A 21,049-nucleotide genomic window follows, 5' to 3' on the forward strand; every position below is an offset into this window, starting at 1 on the left:
TTAAAATCTGGACACCATGACTCCTTGAAATTGTTCAAAGCCAGCAAAACAGATGTAGACAGTTTGAGAAAGCTTTTGGTATTTTTGTGTGCAATATGCATCAGACAGTCAGTGAATGGTCAGTGGGAGGTCTGAGGGAGTGCAATCAGCCTGAGACTCTTACCAAACAAATGTTAAACCAAACAGTATCAGAAACAGTAGCTGGTCTGATGACACTGTCAGGTTATCTGGCTCATTAGATCATGGACATGAGCCTGTCCTGCAGGCACTGCATAGACACACCTTCCTTCCTCTTCCATGCCTTCCATTTTAAGGTTATTTGAGGTGCCTGTGTAAATGTGTTTTTGAGCTTCTACGAAGGTGCGATATTGCCGTTATGAGTTCCTTTGAGTCTTGGCTGGGTGTGGAACCATGCAGAGGATATTACAGATGGAGAGCTTTGGAGGTTGTGATGAGCTTGTTCCTGTCTGAACAGAGACTCTATTGTACGGGGCAACTAACGTTTAGCACAGAGGAGCACCTGACAGAGAGGCCATTGATCTATTTCTAGCAGCCCTGTGCAGCTCAATAACATCCCAAACAAGTAAGAGAGACGTCCAGGGAGGCCGACACAGTTAGCTGTCTGCTGGCCAGCAACCCCTGGTCCTCCCTAGAGAAGTTTAAGAAATGTTATTACACCAGTGGTTGAACTGAAGTTGCAAGCCGGAGGGTCAATTGAAAAGAAGTTGGCTTGTGACAGAAATGACTATAACATGTACATTTTGATGAGTTCAGACATTGAAATTGCCATTGTAAGTTGCACCAGAGGACCGTTTACAGCAGGGTCAGAAATGAACTTTTCAATTAAGGGTCAATATTTCCCCACTGGATTTGATTTCCTCTGGCATTTCTTACTTTTCGAAGGGCAATATTTATAGTTACTTTATTTCTGTCATGACAACTCTTGGAAAGTTTAACATGATAATATATGTAGCGATGCCAAAGGGTTACTCCACCTCAAAATGAAAATTTTGTCATTAATCACTTACCCCACGTCGTTCCAATACGCTGTTCTGTGTCAGCTGCACCACATGGATACGCTGTTTTCATTCAAATCAAAGCGTAAACAAACGTAGAAAGCATATCCGTGTGGTGCGGCTGACTTTAATGATCTTGGCGGAATATGCTGCCATTGCAGGGGAAGTACCGAGACTTGCTACTGCCAATACATCCAGAGACATGTTGCTGTGAGCATGTAGGAAATACTGCTGCTGCAAATATACAGTAACATACATGAAATAAGCCCCATACATGAAATAACCTGTAGCAGATCTATACAGGTGGAGCTGGGGTAGGTGGAGGGTTTCTTAAGTGCGCTGCAACCGCTACAGCAAACACTAGCCAAGTATTTGAATGTTGAACAGCAAGCTCACTGGCTGTTAATGCAACTAAAACCAGCTGCGCCATGTGAGTAATGATGTGATTATATCAGCCTGCGCCATATAGAGTTTTATGACAGAACTTTATATAAAGGTTTCTGTATTTTATGTCAAATACTCATGGTGCATTCCATTTACCTTGGAAGTCAGACATCGAAGCTGGGAATGACTTGATTGCGTTCCAGTACGCAGATCAGAAAACTTAGATGGACGTGTCCATTATTACCAATACCAGTCAATAAAAAGAGTGGAATTTGCTCAGATAAGGCTGCAGCATTATGTCCACAGATAGAGGTTGGATAGTACTATGTGCAGCACTGAGTTTATTGAGATACAGACAATCAGAAGTGCTAAGGAAACAACGTATTTCTATTGTTTCACTTCTGTTGATGCAGTGAGCAGCCATGTTGGATTTCTGACTGCCGTGTACAAATGAAACACAATTAAATTCAACCAGTTACTCAATCAAAATACTACAGATGCAACATCAACAAAAGTAATTATAATAAGTAAAGCTGACTACACTGAAAAACAAAACTTTTACTTGCATCCTACCTCCACTTTGTTGTTTATGAGAGAATTTGTGTGATGAGTGCACAATTCATAAGTGAGTGTATGCACTAAAAAAAAAGCTTTGGCATTTTCAGCAGTGACTAATCTAAAGGCTTCTGATTGGCCACTGCATTCATAAGCTCAACAGAAACGTGCGTGATTGGTTATAATGCACAACTCTGCAAAAAACACATAAATAGAATTCTGATGCAAAGTTTGCAAATCTACAGTAAATGTAGTTGTAATTGACGCTTTTCATTCATTTTAATCATTCCAGCAGTAATAGATTTTGTTTGTTTAATTATGCAGAGGCATTTTTATCCCCTTATCTGGAATTTGATTCATTTGTGTTCATTCTGATGCCATTTTTGCTCCAGGCCCCTGTACATACGGCACCTATGAGAAAATGTTACATTTTTTCTGTTTTCTATTGTTTCCAGTCGTACATGTCATCATACCATATGATATCACCTTTTGGAATCTGCCCTCAGGGCTGTCTTGCACTCTTTCTGACATACACACACATTCATATTATGTTTGGATTCACGCACAGACTTCATTGGAATCCTGTGTTTTCATATGCTGCCCATTTAAAGTTTCACTCACCAAGACCTGGCAGCGTAGTTACAACCGCCACATTAAACGTTTCAAATTCCTATCATACCCCCCAGTGAACACACACAGGCAGTCAAACACACAAAAGCACTGTGTTCTGCAGTACTACAGTCAAATTCCACAAACACTATTTTGGTGTCTCTGGCCTAAGGAGAATCGAAACGGGGCCGGACTGCAGAAAACAGCCGCAGTGAATCGATGCTCGTAGAAGAGCTGCCCCCAGAGAAGTAATAAAGTCAGAAATATGAACCAGGGCTCTGCTGATGAAGTAAATGCACAAAGTTGAAACTTACTAAGCCTAGAGAGTGACAAACTACTGCAAGAATATTTAAAATGGAGAGCCAATTTAATGTTTCACTGTTATGAATGTTTAATAATTTAATATGTTAATTTCATAAATTTATTCAAAAAAGTCAACTATACTGTATTAGGCCTTGGCTGAAGGAATTGTTCAGCCAAAATGAAATTCTGTCATCATTTACTCACCCTCAAGTTGTTCCAAGTTTCTTTCTTTGGTTAAAAAGATATTTTGGAGAATGGGAGTCATCGGTTAGCAGCAACCAAGTTTGGTTACCAACACTCTTCAAAATATCTTATTTTGTGTTCAACAAAAGAAAGAAATTCATACAGGTTTGGAACAATATGAGAATGAGTAATCGATGGCAAAATTGTCATTTCTGGGTAAACTATCCCTTTAAAGGAGTAGAATGCGTTGTGGCACTCTTGTGAACGCTTGTCGAAGACTGACAAGAATAAAGTCATTATTTTTGTTTTCTTTGTGCACAAAAAGTATTCTCATAGCTTCATAAAATTACGGTTGAACCACTGATGTCACATGGACTATTTTAACAATGTCCTTACTACCTTTCTGGGCCTTGAACGTGGTAGTTGTGTTGCTGTCTATGCAGGGTCAGAAAGCTCTCGGATTTCATCAAAAATATCTTTATTTGTGTTCCGAAAATGAACGAAGGTCTTACAGATTTGGAACAACATGAGGGTGGGTAATTAAAGGGGTCATATGACATTGCTAAAAGAATATTATTTTGTGTATTTGGTGTAATGCAATGTGTTTATGCAGTTTAAGGTTCAAAAACACATTTTCCACATACTGTACATTATTGTTGCTTCTCTCTATTGGCTATTGTTGCCTTTCTGAAACGCGCTGATTTTTACAAAGCTCATCGTTCTGAGAAGCAAGGCATGCTCTGATTGGCCAGCTATCCATTGCGTTGTGATTGGCCGAATACCTCAAGCGTGAGATGGAAATATTATTTTGTGTATTTGGTGTAATGCAATGTGTTTATGCGGTTTAAGGTTCAAAAACACATTTTCCACATACTGTACATTATTGTTGCTTCTCTCTATTGGCTATTGTTGCCTTTCTGAAACGCGCTGATTTTTACAAAGCTCATCGTTCTGAGAAGCAAGGCATGCTCTGATTGGCCAGCTATCCAGTGCGTTGTGATTGGCCGAATACCTCAAGCGTGAGATGGAAATGTTATGCCCCTTACCGTATTGTGATATTTGTTGCATCCATTGGGGACATAATTACTGATTATAATGACTTATACTGTTTTTTTACGCGTCACATTGCATCAACTGTGTAAACATTATGTCTGCATTTGTGATCGGAGAAACAACAAACAACAAGCACTACTCTACACAGCTCAAAACTCACGTTTGAATAGTCAGTGGCAAATTCTTTAAATAAGAAAACGTACTTACAGGCTGTAAGTCAGAAGTGCCAGACTGTCCTTGCAAAGTTGGAATTTCCCCACTTTATAGAAACAGCCTTTTAGCATAGCTGGCAGGCTACTCCCATTTTCAGAAAATAGTCCTCCGTTAAAATACGCTGCACACACTCTAATATTTGGGTTGAACTGTTCTGGAACAGTGTTGTAAATACAACTTATCGACTGATTTCTAGTTGTGTCCTCTTTTGGAAGCCCAAACAAAGTAGTTTCGCTTTCACAATGAAACACAGCATCTCCAGGACATGGCAGCAGCAACAATACTACAGCAAGAATAAAAATCACGCCCCCTTTCTTTGCGTATACATTTGAGCGGTGTTTTGCAAATCTCCCCACACCGTGACATTGAAATGTGGGGGCATGTTTAAATGAGCCGTTTATAACTTTTATAAAGAATATCTCTTTGGTTTTGAGACTTTAGTCTTTGCAACTTCAGGGATCTTATCTATGCACAAACAGCTTGAAACACTCCAAAGAGAAAGGAAAACTTGAAATCGCATCATATGACCCTTTAATGACACAATCTTCATTTTTGGGTGAACTAACCCTTTACGGGTAGCTTTTCATTGGTGCATGATTAGCTCATGTCTTCACTAATCACGAGTTCATGCTAAAGTAAATATTAGTTCATGTATTATTCATGTACCTTTTTTGTAAAGTGTTACCGCTTTAAAATATGTGGCTAAAACATTAATGCTGATAAATGTACAACAGAATGAAATCTTAGATATTCTTAAAAAGTAACACACTCCCTCAAGATGGTTAACTGCTACTTTTCTTGTGCTCTTAGTTATCTTTCATTGTTAATGAAATTATTGTTCATTGTTTAAAAAAAAAAAAAAGTGATGTCAAACGATTAATCGCGATTAATCGCATCCAAAATAAAAGTTTTTGTTTACATAATATATGTGTGTGTACTGTATACATTTATTTTGTATACATAAAGACACACACACACATACAGCATATATTTTGAAAATATTTACATATTTACATGTATATATTTATATTCATACAAATTATAAATAAATATATTTAATATATAAATGTAACATATTTTTCTTAAATATATGCATGCATGTGTGTGTCTTTATATATGCATAATAAATATACACAGTACACACATATATTATGTAAACAAAAACTTATTTTGGATACGATTAATCGCGATTAATCGTTTGACAGCACTAAAAAAAAAACATGCAACGCATTCTCAGGCTAGCAGCAAAAATGAGAAAACCATAGTGCTTGAATTCTGCCTTGTTCAAATGCGGAAAAAAGTATTCACTGTTTTAACCGCAGGTATATCCTTGTTATAACATGCTTTGCATTTACATAATCACAGGGCATTCAAACACATGCACCACATTGCCGCTATTGTATATACTGTATAATCTCTGCCTCATTTAGGTCACAATACATTGTACTGTAATAAATGGCAGTCCGTTGGACTCCTAGATTGTTTTGTGAAGCCTCCACAAAGAGCTTTGCTTTTGCTGGCACACAAAACAACCACTGGTATTCAAACTAGACAATATGGATTATGTGATACAATAAGAAACACATTTTTTGTACCGTGTCTCTGTTTAACTCAAAAGACTTGTTTTTCACTCCAAGAAAAATCTGATAAATATGACTGTTTTATCAAGAATCAGGTCAGATCATTCAACATGTACCTAAATGCGGGGTGTGAGGATGACATGCAGGTAACAGGCTTTCAACAACAGTTTCGTACTGATGTCATGCTAATGTAGAGCGTGTCAACTTTGCAAGGAGGAGATAAACTAGATGTCTGTCATAGACAAGCCATGACGTAGCATTAGCATGTGATGTAAGAGGACAGATTGCAAACAAGCCTGTCATGTGCTAAGTGCACTCAAATAATCACATACAAATACATACATACTTTCTAGAAATGCACTGCAGTGAAAGTACAGTACATAGCCAGACTTAACATTAAGTGTCAACAGATCAACACTTAACAAGCTCAGGTGTTTCAAAGTCCTCAGATGCTGCCTATGTATATTGTTGACAGCAAAGCACAGATTTTGAAAGAGAGACATCGTTAAAACTAGATGCCAGGAACGGCGTGAAGTCCAGATGAGTTTAGAAGTACAATCAGTACCAGCAGGATTTAACCTCTAGGTCAGAGAAAAAATGAGCAGTTGCCATAGAGATATCTGAAAATGTTGTTATTGTTTGGAGGTATTTATTACAGTAGACTGCTGGTATTAAGCTGTGGCTAATGCTGTGTTTGAAATTCTCTGCATGCACAAATGTGGGAAATGAACACGCAGTCAGGTCAAGACTGCAAACACTCAGCAATCGCATCAATGCAGCTTCCTGTTGCCGTTTCAGACGTCCACATTCAAGGCTAGTTGAACACAGATGTGTTTCCTCTCCCCGCGGAGGGCTGCGTGCCCTGCTCTAGGTGCCCTGTTGACAGATTTCTCATTGGTTTGTGAGCTCTAGCGTGGCTGTCAGAATTCCTGCTAGGCATCTTTTCAACATGCTAGTTGACACTAGCAGTGTGATAGCTGCTTTTTAACAAATTGGTCGGTAAAAAAAAGTCCAGATAACAACCCAAGCTTACTGCCTGTGACATTTCTGCAAAATAATATTATGTTGCTTCTTGCATGCTTTGCAACACTTCCAAAGTGAAATGAACATGCTTTTAGCGTTACTCAGTGGACATTTTAAACTGAAACAGATGAATGTGAATCTGGCAGTGTTTTATTATGTTGGTTGTATGTATCGCAACAGTTCTCATGAATAAAATGCATCAAAAGAATTGTCCTGTGAGTGGGGATAAAAATGTTAATGCTCTGTCGCATTTGAAAATTACGAACCACCTACACTAGCAAACATGAGATAAAGTGCATTTCTTTTCGCCCTTTTATTGAGTGTTGTGACTCATGCAGGGTTTTCTGCCGGTCTTAAAAAGTCTTAATTCGCCCTTTTACAAGGCCTCAAGGCCTTAAAAGGTTTTAAATCAGAGCAGGAAGTCTCAAATTCATAAAGTCTTGGCATTAAATGTTGAATGCACTGTAATAATTAACATCTTTCTCAGTATTTTTTCTTTTTTTTCTTTTCCAATACAAATATCAAGATGATCAGAAGTTACAGTAAAAGTTATTTTTTACATCTAGTGGTTAGGAGCAGAGCTGTTCAAACCAAGCAATTGTTGTTTTTTTTGGAAAATAAATAAAAAAGTAAAAGTGACCTGTAGGAAATTGTATTTTCAAACTTAAACATTGCTAATATAAGACATTTACATTTAGAAACCATATTGACATTGTGTTTGGTTGTATTTATTCCTTAAATTCTTTAAGCGGTTTAAAAAAGGTCTTAAATTTACCATCACAAAATGGGAAATACTGTCGTGTTTCAAAGGCTCCGGCTCCACATCACAAGTTCAGTGCTGTACTGCTAACGAGCAAGTTTACTATGTCAGAAAAGCCATACATATGAAGCTGGTTATGTGACGCATATGTAAAAATGTATTTGCACTTGTGTTTTGAGGTCATAACATACTTTTGTGCAAAAAAACATAAAATAGACTATCTATAAAAGATAAAGAGATTTTTCAATTTTGCAATAATGTAGGTAAGGGCATGTTTTTACAATAAGCCTATTTTAATATAAGAGTTATCTTATGAAAAAATGAAACACTTTGACAACAATTTGAATAGTCTTGAAGCACAGCACAGCTCAGCAATAAATAAAAAAATCAAATAAAAAAAAATAATATTTTTACACTCAGCTGTTGCTAAGGTTACCAAACCTGAGTGCATTATCGATAAGCACTCATAAAGCAACACCGTTCATCGCCACAGAGTGCAGTCATGGCTGACAGCTCACTCAGCCAAGCACTGGGTCGTAGCACAGCTGTGGAGGATGTCTGCTCAGTCATCTGGGGATAAAATGAGGTGAACTCGCACAGCTTTATGAAAATGAAGAGTATGAGAGCAGAAAGTGTGCAGGGTGGTGGGGAAGTGTGTAACACTGCACCAGGGGCACACGCTTAGCGGCGGTGGCTTCTGCATGGCTGCTCTACTTGCTGTTTGGATTGTCACATTTGTCATTTGCGGCTCGCTGACGGCCCAAGTTATTAGCCTGATTTCTGTACATTTAGTAACGCATCATGAATACAGAAGTTACCCAGGCAGAAAATAGACAAATGATCCGCAGTTAAACTAAAGCCATTTCAGCTTGAGGGGATTGAGTATTTAGTTTATGTTGCATTTTTACTCTTGTTTGCTAAAGTAAGCATCACTGTTTCTGTTGCTCAATGCAAAATGGATTTGGGGATTTTTATACAACTGACCCTAAATATTAAATTTGGAAGAATATCGTGTCCTGCACAGTTTGTGCCACAGACATGAGTGATAGCTGAAATCATGCAGCTTGCTTTGGAGAGGTGTGACTTTTTTTTTTCCTTTCTGAAACTATTATTGAATGTTGACTACCACAAATAATTTTTATGGTTGAGACATTTATAATGAAGAAGAAATGTGAAGTTGTAAATTTATAGTATTTTATAATAACTTTATTGCAACAGTGCACAATTTCAGCTAAATAATTTTTAAAGTTGTTAAAGTTAGGGTTCATGGTGTAAAGTTGAATATATCTTTACATGGAAAAGTTTGAGAGCTTTTTTCTGCGCTGTTAACGCATGTTAATGCATATTGTCTTCGTCTTGTGACTATACTTTCCTACACTTAAAAAAAAAAAAAAAAAAACTTAAAAATAGAAAATGTACGGTATTAGGAATTTTCTGTATTTCTTTTTTTATTGGTGATTTACCTGTGTTTTCCTTTATTTAATTTTTTTTTTTTTTTTTTATGTGTATAGTGAGTATTAAACATTGGCCCTGTTCACTTCTCTGTAACTCAGATTCTTGCTTCTTTTTTTCTTTCTTTTTTTGGATGAAAAGGAGGCGAAGAGTTATTAAATGAATTATCAAATTACATTCTGTAGTAATCAACATTTTCATAATTGCTGTTGATCGGCTTTACTTGTACTGAACCTAGAATATTCCTTAAGGAGTATTGGGCAAAAAAATAAAAAATAAATAAATCTAGACTTACACTGTGACCTGACCCATATCCAGAGACCAGAATATCAGAGAGACTTGTGGGTGGGCTGTTTTGACTAGCAAGCATCCATCCTACAATCATCCAAAATACCCTAGCAACCACATACTGTAGTAATGAGCTCACAACCACTCTCGAGACCTTAGCAACTACACAGCACTGCCCTGGCAAACAAGTGGGAGTGGGAGTGATTGTGGTAGCGAGGATGTATATTAAAGCTTTGTTCATTTCTCAACTTCTTTCTAAAATGTGAAGCTGACATTGAGCCAGGCTTGAGAATGGGAGAGTATTCAGAGAAAATACACAAAGACGGTGCTGACTCGCTTTGTGTTTCCTCAGGGTTTACTGCGGTTTCTTATGAATGTGCATAATTCAGAGGATGGATAGTGGCGATTACAACAGTAAGGCTATGATGAAAGAGCCATTATTATATTTTCTGCTACATTTGCAGCCTTCCTTCATGTAAACGGTTGAAAATTGTGAATATTAGTGGCAGAGGGTGTGTCAGTGTGTGTGCATCTGAAGGTGAGAGATCTCAGTTCCCATGATCCTCTTCCCCCTGAGGCTCCATTCATCTCTCACGGTTTCCAGTGGGGTATGTCAGTCAGTCAAGCCTGCTCTCCAACAGGGTAAATATACATTGCGTCTGACTGGCCCCAACACACATATTTGACCTAAAACCATGTCATCTCTGCTCAATGCTGTATTTATGAGTGCTATGCAGCATGACTTCATTTGAAGACTACAGTCATGAGTTTCCAGTTAGTAGTTTTTGTACACCCACGCACTGCAAAAAAAAAGACTTTTTAATTAGTCTTTTTTTTTTTTTTAAACTTGATTTCCAGTAAAAAAATCTTTAAAAAGATATATTTTTTGAGAAGCAGCACTTCACAAGATGTTAAGAACTTTGAAGAATTTCATAGAGTGCATTTTTAACACACGTATATTTTATCTTACTACACTGGCGGGGTTTTCCCACTTGTTTTAACTTATTTATACTTAAAAGTATAATAAATAATAGCCGATTATGCTTGGGCACATATAACACCCCTATTGTACTTTAAAAGTGAAGAAATCTGCCAGTGCAGTAAGACAAAATACACGTGTGTTAAATATGTACTCCCTGAAAACCAGTCTTGTCAAGAAATAGATTTTAAACACATTTTAACTGTAAAATTATTCTTGTTTTTGTTTTGTTTTGCAGGGACAGTGCACATAAATTATCATTACTGTAAATGTGCTATTATTCAGCTATAGTTCCCCAGGACAGAAATTCGTAAAACAAATATAAAATTAAAATGATCAAATAATTAAAATTATAAACATGCCAAAAAATGCATTTTTGTTCTACACTGTAAAAAATGATGTTGACTTAACTTAAAAAAATTAATGGGTTTCCTCAATTTTTTTTTAAGTTAAGTCAACTTATCACTTTTTACTGTGTAGAAAGTATTTGTAAAATATTTGTTCTATATTTTTATCACTATTTTTTCCTTGTTTTTTAATAAACATCTAAGCATCCATAAAACCGTATTTTTGCTAGAAAACTACAAAACTGTGCTTTGATTTTCAGGGTATGTTTACGCAACAATGTACTTAAAATGGAAAAGTTTTTCCTTTACTTTTTTCACATACAGAGCAAAACTATTTCAAAACAGGTCCTGTTCACACAGATCTGCTGAAAACGCTGTGTTATGCATGCCAGGCCAGCAGTTGGCAATGTCACTTTAAAAAAAAAACAAAAAAAACAAATGCTATGCTCCTGCACACATACATATAGACTGAACATGTAATATGCATGTGCATGACGTCACCAATTTCACTAATTCTCATTTTGGTAGTTTACACGGAGACAATAACGATATCATTTTCAAAAACTTGCACTCTGAAACCCGTTTTCAGGCCCCCAAAATGCATTGCCGTGTAAATTAACGGTGAGCGTGATTTCACCAAGTACAACATGTTCCTGGATCAACATCCTTGTTGATCCTGGAGTGTCATTCCAATCAACCAATCAGAATTGAGGGATAACTTCTCAGGAAATATCTGTTTTAGGCTTATAATCAGGGTTAGGTGCTTCTACACCCTTGTTATTCAGCTGTCATTTCCCACTGATTTTAGGAATAAATTATGGGTAGGGTTAGGTTTAGGGGTAGGGATTGGGTTAAGTCTATATTTTTGGACAGTAATGTTGACCCAGGATCAACAAAAGATGTTGATCCAGGAAAATATCTGTCTTGGCAAAATCACGGCGACCGTTTTCAAAGAACATCTTATCCAATTTTTTCTTCTACTAACAAAATCTTGTGAGGTTTATGCTTTAAACAGGATCCGTTTGCCACTGTGGTAAGACATTAATTCAAGATATTTTCTAAAATCAAGTCTCATGCAAATTTTCTCTCGATTCAATGCATTTTGTTTTAAAGATACTGAGATTTTTTCCTCTAAGACACAACATAAATACAAAGATAACGTTTGCAGCATATAACTCAGCAGCAGCTTTATAAGATATCAAATGTTTATCATAATATATAATCGTAATATAATTTAGCTCTCCAGTTGAGTTTCCAGGTCACAATAGTAATTAAACGGGTGTTGGTGTTGTTGCACCTTTATAGATGGAAGCACGTTGCCATAGCAACAGCTTGGGTGGACACACCTGATAATAACGGGTGTGAACGAGAAAGCAGAGAAGCCCATTGTTTCTCGCCTTTTCAGTTGCATTTTTTTTTTCTCTTTTCGGCTTTAATTCTCTCTTTTCCTCTTCTCTTTATTTGTGCCTGACGGATACGCAGAGCTCCACATTTTAATTAGCATCGAACTTTCTGTTGAGACCTGAAGAGAGTGAATCATCAAAGGCTCGTTTTTGTTTATTCCTCGGTGCTATTCTCGGCAAAGTTTGTCTCCAGAACTCTGATGAGACAGCCTGTTCCCCTCGCGGCAGTTTGGAAGTTACCCATTAGCCTTGGGGAAGAAGATGAGTAAACACTTTCATTCTTGGTAAAAGCAAATCTCTCCCCATTCGCAAAGTGCAGGAGAGACACGGGACTGTGTTCTTTGTCACAGTCAAGGCCTCATTTGACATAGACTTTATAAGTCCTGTGATTCCCTGCCATAAAAACCCGGAGGTCTCCACAACCTGTGTCAAAACAAGCTCTGCAACAAGCCAGTCAGAAAGAAAAGAGAAGCATTTTGTTTAATCTTCCTGTATTTACTGGTCCGGCTGTATTCATTGGCACAAACTCAAACAAAGGTGGGTTTATTCTGTTTAGCTTTTGCACTTCCATTTATTTATTATACACACCCATATTTTTTCCCTACTTAAGAAACGGGCTCTCTCCTGCAGGGTGTTCCAGGTACGAACATCAACAAGGATCAAACGACTCAATCTGTGTGTGTTCATGTATGCCGAGTCTAACGTGACCTGAAGGGAACACACAGCTTCTGTTCTCAGCTCTGAGAGCTGAAAGTGAAATTCTTGCGTTGAACCGTGTTCTCCGTTAGCGCTTCAGGGCTGTATGATAGCTATGAGGATGGTGAAGTGTCTTCCTGAAAAAATGTCATATTTGCTCAGTCAATATATAATAAAATATTAAATGTATACATTTGATTCCCAGGAAATGCATGAACTAATGTAAATCCGTCAGTTAAAGGGTTAATTCATTGCTGGCATTAAAACTGGGGTTTTAATAAAAGTTGGCTGTCTGTACAACAGAAAACTTTTTTTTGGGTGCGTCATGACTAACGAAAACAGAAAAAAAGGGCTGTGGTGAAAAAGGTGGGAAAACACCTATAATGCACTGGGCTTGGTCAGACTATCTGTGAGTGGAGATACAAAAATGCGGAAGTACGATCTGTAGATTTTACGAAAACTCTGGTGCTGTCAAAAGCACGCTGGATGATCTAGTGGACTTTTGCTAACAAATAAATACAGATATCTTGGTAACACAGAAAAAATAGTCCATTTAATGCATTCTTGCTGAATAAAAGTTATGACTTGGTTTGAGAAATGGCCAAACGTGCATTTTTCACATGCAAATACGTTGTTGTTTTATTCCATGCATCACTATCTTGAAAGTAAAAACAAGCAGGATTTAAACAGAATAGAAAGAGAAGTGGACGTCAACAAGATGAGGATATATCAGGGTCAGCTACGGTAGAAACTTCACTGAGATATACACACTAAACTCCAGCGTCATCAGAACACTCAGATGTTGCTAAAAAACAAGACATCTGACACTGATCAGAAAGCGTTAAAATGAACAAAAGAACAAAGATTTGTTGGTACATGCTTAGAAAGAGAAACTAAGATTCATCTATGCATAATACTAAGTGAGCTGTTGTGTGGAAACACTTTATGAGAAGCTCCAATAACAAAGCACAAGATGAAATTTCACCTGAATATCAACATAAACTGACTCCTAGTAGGCAAAAAGTAATCACAGCTATTGCTGCACAGCATTTGTGAAGTAGAAAGTCATTTGTAACATATGTGTTTACTGCAACTTTAAAAAAAAAATTGCAATAATAAATAAAAGTGCTAATTTCTTTTAGAAATATAATATTTTCAGAATGATTCCACAAATTTTAAACAGCCCATGCAATGTTTAATTTCAAGATGTGCAAACTTAAAAATACTGGGATAAATAATGCAACCAATGTCTCTTATATTCCAGGTCCAGGATGGAACATGAAGCAGAGAAGTACCAGCAGCGACTGAAAGCTATAGCGGTACGTCCCACAGAAGCCATGTTTGTATTTCATATATCATTATATGACAAGCCGAACCTGTCAACAGCGTGCAGTGGATTAATTTAGCATTTAAATGACAGCATCGCTTAAGCCCTGCAAACAGTGTCACACGGAAACATACAGACAGATCCATCATATTAGAGTCTGCTGCTGTTTGACAACACTTATTATTGCGGTAACTGTGGACTTTTAATAGTAACATGCATGAAAACACACAGACTGTATTTGGTATACTCTCTTAAAAAAAAGGTTTCAAAAGGGGGTTTTGACAGAAAAGAATTTTGGGTTCCCCAAAGAGCCTTTCAGTTGTGAAGAACAATTGAATAATTTAAATAAGCTTTTTCAATTACAAAGAATCTTCAGTGCAGTGGAAAGGTTCCTTGGGTGTTAAAGGTTCTTCATGGATGCCAACAAAGAACTTTTATTTTTAAGAGTGTACAGCATGTCTCTCACAAACACACACAGGCATGGAAATTGGTGTTAGACATGTTCACGACTCATTCTGTGGCCCCTGAATTATTAAGTGTGATGGAGTCTGTCCAGACCAGGTAAAACTACACCAGACAACAGCAAAGACGCTCTACCCAAGAGTCTATTCACCTGCTTGGTGTCATACGAAATATTCATGTCCTCTGAAGTCAAGATGACCTTCGGGTTCAGAGGTTGATTATGTCCAAAGTTCACCATTTTAACATGTAGCACCAACATTAAAAGCTTATGGTTACAGAGGACAACTCTGAGTTTAGAAATACAATCCAGGTTGAGAGATGATACTTTTCTGCTGACACGCACACTTGTATCACAAAGTTGTTTTTTTTGTTTTTGTTTTTTTGCATATTAAAATTACATATACTATACACTGTTTGGGAGGAGATTCGTTATCACTTAAAGAAGAGGTATCACATACTTTATTTCGGTTTCATGACTGTGTAAGAAAATGTAACCAAAACCTATTGGTTATTTAAAATAATTTAAAAATGTGTTGATTTGCTACCATTTAAAAGTTTAGGCCGGGTGTGCAAATTTGAAAAAGTTTTGAAAAAAAGTTTGATTTATTAAATCAAAATACAATAACATGGAAATTATTACACAGAAAATGTTGAAATATTATTACAATTTAAAATAACTGTTTTCTATTTTAATATATATTAAAATCTAATTTATTCCTGTGATGGCAAAGCTGAATTTTCAGAACCAATACTTCAATCTTCAGTGTCACAACATTCTTTCAGATATCAATTTAATATCTAATATTATAAGTGTTGAAGGCTTTATCAGTCAGTGTGACAGACTGAAGAGTGCAGAGTAAGTCGTGATTTCATGAAAAAACTGTTGGTAGATGTGATGTCCCCTGACAGAACTGAAATGTATCAAGCTAGCGGGAAGCCGCATTAAAGCAAAGTACGTGTCAGTATAGGAAGGAACATGTTAGGTTGTGTGAACATTCTGAAAAGTGTTTTATGTATACTTCAAGTCTGTGATATTTTCTGCTTTCAGGAGAAACGGCGGATACAGGAGGAACAGGAGCGAGCCAAGAGAGAGATTGAGGATGAGAGACTGAGACTTCAGCAGCTCAAGGTGTGACCTCTCTCTCTCTCACACACACACACACACACACACACACGCTTGCCTGTACGTCTGTGACCCTGTTTTGCAGCTGGACACTTCAGGTCACGTTTGTGTTAAGTAGGCTGCGTCATAGAGTGGAATTTCATGTAGGCCTATATGCACACACACAAAAAACTAAATGCACAGAGTCACCAGAGCCACATGTAGAACACAAGATCATTCTTTGAACACACACACACACACACTTCTTGAGAATTGAAATGTTATCCTGGAAGGTTTCATGTTTGTGTGTACAGTCTCTCCCTCTCTCTCTCACTCCCCATTGTTTCCATAATATTTCCAGATTGGCGTTCCCTCTTCCTATTCCTTTGTGTTCTTACTCTGTTGGTTCCAAGACAAATTTTTGTATACACCGTGTGTCTGTGTGTGTACATTTATGGGTGTTTCTTCAACTACGGGCCCTTTTGTCCTTGTGGAAAAAAAATCTCCTAAAGCAAACTTTTCACACTCACACTACTAGTTACTTCACATTCAACTATAAATATTCAAAAGTGTACATGTATATAATGCATCACAGCATGTGTCATGCATGCCTGACAGCATCAACATTACAATCATTTCCACCACATCTCAAATCAAATCATTCATAAACATTCTTGTAATGAAATATATATATATATATTTTATATATATATATATATATATATATATATATATATATATATATATATTTTTTTTTTTTAAATATGTAATATTTTCACACTTTTTAATAAAGGACATCTTTATTTATGTTGACTGCTCTTTATTTTCTGACAGATCAAATCATATTTTATGCTTTTGATAAAAAAAATCATGTTTTGGTAAATAATTCTAAAGTAAATTGAAATGATAAAATGCTAAGCTTGAAATTGTGAGAAAAAGATGAGGAAAAAAAAAAGTCAAAATGAGATGAAAACATCATTTAAAGTATTTTTTTGCCATTATGACTTATGATTTTGAATAATAACTTTAACTTTTTATGTCATAATTAATCATGATCATAATATTATGTGGCAGAAATGGGCTTTCATACACTGTTGTGTCAAATGAGTCCACTAACTTCTGATGAAACATTATCTGTAGCAAAATTGTTAGACGTGAAATGTGTTCAAATTAATTTTCAGATAATATATATCAGTATGGCTTATGATTATTTTACTGTTTATCATAGCTTTTATAAGATTGAAAGTCTGGGTCAGGGACATCTATAAAATCTATACTTAAAAGACATTTGAAAAGTAAGGAATTGTGTTTAAATGTGATCACAATGAAGTTGAAATATCAGAGTATTACTTAAAACAACTAGAACATAAAAGTCACCACTGGACGAGAAATGCCTTTATGATAAGTAGCAAAAACTGTGTTTGTATTTAGGGTTCATAATCACAATGAAATCATGCATGTAGATAAAGTTATCTCACAGCCGCTGTTGTCTTGTGTTATCTTACATTAGTCTTCATTTTCAGTTTCCATGGTGCACATCACTTCCTGTGTGCACTTTTGTGCACGTTATGGAGTTCCCCGTCGATCTATGTGTCAGAATACACACAGCCGTGTTTTATTATTAGTGAAATACACTCTAGATGGTCCTGATATAACCTTTCAGAAATGGGTTGTTACATGTTTTTGCTGTTGGAGGTGGAATTAGCAGAGGAGTGAAAGTACATTACGCTCAGCAGGAAATTTCATTTTAGACTTTAACCTTTTGGCATTCTCTAAATTGTATAAAGGATGTTTTGCAGCAGAATTATTCACTCCAAGTGCATTGTTCTTCAGATTTTTCTTAATTTAAAGACCCCATGAAATGGTTAGACAAACACTTTTCTCTTTTCTTTGTATTATTATTTTATATTATTGACACTATTTTGATATTGGAAAGTTGCTTTGACACAATCTGGATTGTTAAAAGCGCTATATAAATAAAGGTGACTTGACTTGAGCTAATCCTCATACTCTTATTACACTCACAACGAACCACAATAATATGCTTCCTGCTATTGCTAGTCAGTGGTGGGTAGGAGGGACATTGTTATTTTAGAGATATTATTAGACAAAAATTTGAACACAAATTTTATCAGCAGCGAATGTAAATTTTGCCTACATCTGCTAGTTTATTTTGTCAACATTTAGAAACACATTTAAATATAGATTTAAATACATGGATTGTAAGCCACACAATTTTTGATCTTGTTATAAATCGTATAAATCTTGTTTATTTAGATATTCTTGTGATGTTGCTTAATTGTTGCATGGTGTAATCTAAACTGACTTTGTGTGGTCTTGAACAATTCAAACCATGCAACAATTAAGCAACTTCACAAGAATATCTAAATAAACAAGTTACTTTTAAGCTTAAGCATAACCTTGACATCCTGGTCACATTTGCCCATTGGCTTTCTAATACATGCATTTTTTTCAATGCAATCTCGTGTGTTTTTATGGCAAATATGAACTTTTGGTGTGAATAGGCCTTTAAGCTCCAGAAACCAGCGTGCTGCAATGCCTTTGTTTGGCTGTTAGTGTGAACCGCTGATAAGAAATCTATTTAAATAATGTGTCGCCGCATTAATTACTTCTTCCCCGTTACCCTGTTTCTTTCACAGAGGAAGTCCCTCAGAGACCAGTGGCTGATGGAAGGACCTCCTACATCTCCTGACAGTACAGGACCTCGATCACCCCTCTGGGGCGCTAAGGCTCAGGAGATAGAGACGCACATTAACAAGTAGGTTGATTTTTAATATTTTATTTAACCCTGAGCTTGGTTACCAGAGAATTTATATGTGGTTGCTGAGGTGATGTGAAATGTTTTTGGCACATTATTGTGCAGTTTATAGGCTGTTCTGAATATTTTTAGCATGTTTCCACACAGTTGCAAGGGTTTTCTGAGTGTTTTAGTGCTTTGCTAGAGGTTTGCAACTGTGTTTTGGCTGGTTGCTTGCCGGGCCAAAATTTCTCTGGGATATTCTGCTCTCTATATATGGCTTGGGTCACTCCTTGATTGGAAGTTCTTAATTATTGTCTTGATGGTGGAAATGGGAACTTTCAATGCTTTAACTGTTTTCTTACATTTTATGAAGCTCATCAATCTTTTGCTGCACATCAGAACTATATTCTTCGGCGTGAATCATTGTGTTGGATGATTAAGGGAATTTGGCTTTTGTGTTCCCTCATATTTACCGTATTGACCCGAATATAGGACGATGTTTTTTTCTTGGAAATACATCTGAAAAAACGCGGTCGTCTTATATTCAGGGTCTAGAATTTGACATGTCAGTAATACACCCACAACAACAGGTGGCGCCAAAAACGCATAAAACGAGTGTGCCATGAAATATGTAATGTAATGTGTGTTGTAAAGATCGCGAGTGAAAACAAAAGAAAAAGAAAAGCTTACAGCGGCACCAGTCGTGACTGTCATGTTAGCCTGATGGGACCAAACTTCCTCTGTAAGTGATTTTAAAACATAAGACAGTACCCAGATTTGAAGACTACAATAAGATTTCACTTCTACTGTTAATAACATTTTGGTAGGCTACTATGAGATGGATAGCCTAAATGTTATATAACTCAGATGGGCTACCTGTTATTTTTATGGTATATCAAAAAGTGTATATTTTTCAATGTCATTGTTGGTACATTTTACCAGTATTTACCATACTTTCAAAACAAACATTAAAATAGGAAAAATATGCAATATGAAAATAATTTAAGAAAAAAAGAGAGAAAGTTTTACAGAGAGAGAAAAAACAAAACAAAAACAACAAAAAGAAACAACAACAACAAAAAAAAAAAAAACAAGATTTGGTTTTCAAAAAGCCTTTTTCCAAAAGGTACATCTGGAAAAAGGGATATCGTCTTATAATCAGGGTCGTCTTATATTCGGGACAATACGGTATATTTTTGTGAAACAGGAAGTCAAAATTTCATGTTCATAGTCACCCTGGTGTGTTAAAAAAGGAATTATGAATGGGAATATACTTCAGAGACATTTTATTCATAAGATTTTCTAGTGGTGCTTATAATTGTGGCCAGTGTGTATTGAAGAAAAACATAATGTGATTTTTCTCCACTTTCAGTTGTTTTGCATCAGTGAAAGGTTAGATTTTTGTGAATTCTTAGAATAAAATATCATAAGGATAAACAAGACAGATTTATTTCTACAGCATCTTCAAGGGGGCTAATAATTCTGACCACAACTGCCAAATCCCTGACCAAAATAAATAAATAAATGTCTTCCACGAGCACTTAACCGCATATTGCCGTATGAGATAAGTTACAAGCTGAAGTTTAATACTTCGGGGTTTGTTCAAATCTAATCATACGCACGGTAGTAATAATGTTGCTTCCCTCTGCAAACACCACTAATTATTCCTGCCAAAGTACTGGAGCACCAAGCAGGTGATGGGTTTTTATCCCCCAAAATATCTTTCTATTTCTGCGTGTGAGTGAGGAGGAGTATTTGAAGTTCCTGCTTTGCAGATCAGCATTTATTTGCTTGACTGAAGGAGATGGTGATTATTGTAATAAGCTGGCCGCCGAGATGTTCTTCTGTGGTGAAGCAGGGCTTTAATTAGTCAGAGCAAAGTTTGGCAGTAATAAGCTGCTCACAGCCCTATAGGGAACAGACTTTCATGATGTGTAAACAGCCGTCTGAGGCCTCTCATCCTATGAGGAGTGATTCGTTTAATGCCTGTATTTGTTACAATGCAGTTTTATATAGCTATAAAGCATGCTGTGATTTCCAGAGAGGATTGCGATTGAGTAAATGAGTCCACGTGAGTGCAGGCTCACTTGCGCATCTTGTTTGTCTGATAGTAAATCCTGAAAAACCTACAGTATATTCTGGGAACCTGTTGGGGAAGCTCCTTTGAAATTGTAGGTTGTCAAAACAATCATGATTACAGGCAAGCTACACTTTAGCAAAAGTTTTTCGCTACACTAAAAGCTACTAATAAAAAGTACATTGAAGCCATTTAGAGGGACATAATCAAAGCTTTTAAAAGCCAATGTTAATTGTTGTTCACAATTCATTTTGCTTCCTTAATATAGTTCTGAGTGAAACAAGAGTAGCCTGGGAATCAATAAAAGTAGGCCAGAATGCAGCCAGACTGAATGAGAGTTTGCTTAAACAGTGCCTACGGAAAATTTTGGAAGTCATTTCAGATGAAGAACAGGTTATTACATTTTTACTGAATCTTTGCTTTGGAATTATATGCGCTGATGAATCCTTAACAATAAGTCCTGGAGCCTGCACCAA

At 36.5% G+C, this 21,049-nt stretch overlaps 2 protein-coding genes across 5 annotated transcripts in view; one reads left to right on the plus strand and one right to left on the minus strand.

Moving 5' to 3' along the window:
* Nucleotides 1-21,049, minus strand: part of plppr2b (phospholipid phosphatase related 2b) — a 165,373-nt gene that overhangs the window by 78,492 nt on the left and 65,832 nt on the right. The window lies entirely within an intron of this gene.
* palm3 (paralemmin 3) overlaps nucleotides 1-21,049 on the plus strand; it is a 43,040-nt gene that overhangs the window by 15,407 nt on the left and 6,584 nt on the right. For all 3 annotated transcript variants that reach the window (XM_058779641.1, XM_058779640.1, XM_058779639.1), the window contains 3 exons: nucleotides 14,109-14,163; nucleotides 15,682-15,762; nucleotides 18,396-18,514. In XM_058779641.1, the coding sequence (XP_058635624.1) occupies nucleotides 14,116-14,163; nucleotides 15,682-15,762; nucleotides 18,396-18,514 (248 nt within the window). In that variant the 5' untranslated portion in view covers nucleotides 14,109-14,115. The remainder of the gene's footprint in view (nucleotides 1-14,108; nucleotides 14,164-15,681; nucleotides 15,763-18,395; nucleotides 18,515-21,049) is intronic.

Source organism: Onychostoma macrolepis, chromosome 06, assembly GCF_012432095.1.
Source record: "Onychostoma macrolepis isolate SWU-2019 chromosome 06, ASM1243209v1, whole genome shotgun sequence".
Lineage (NCBI taxonomy): Eukaryota > Metazoa > Chordata > Actinopteri > Cypriniformes > Cyprinidae > Onychostoma > Onychostoma macrolepis.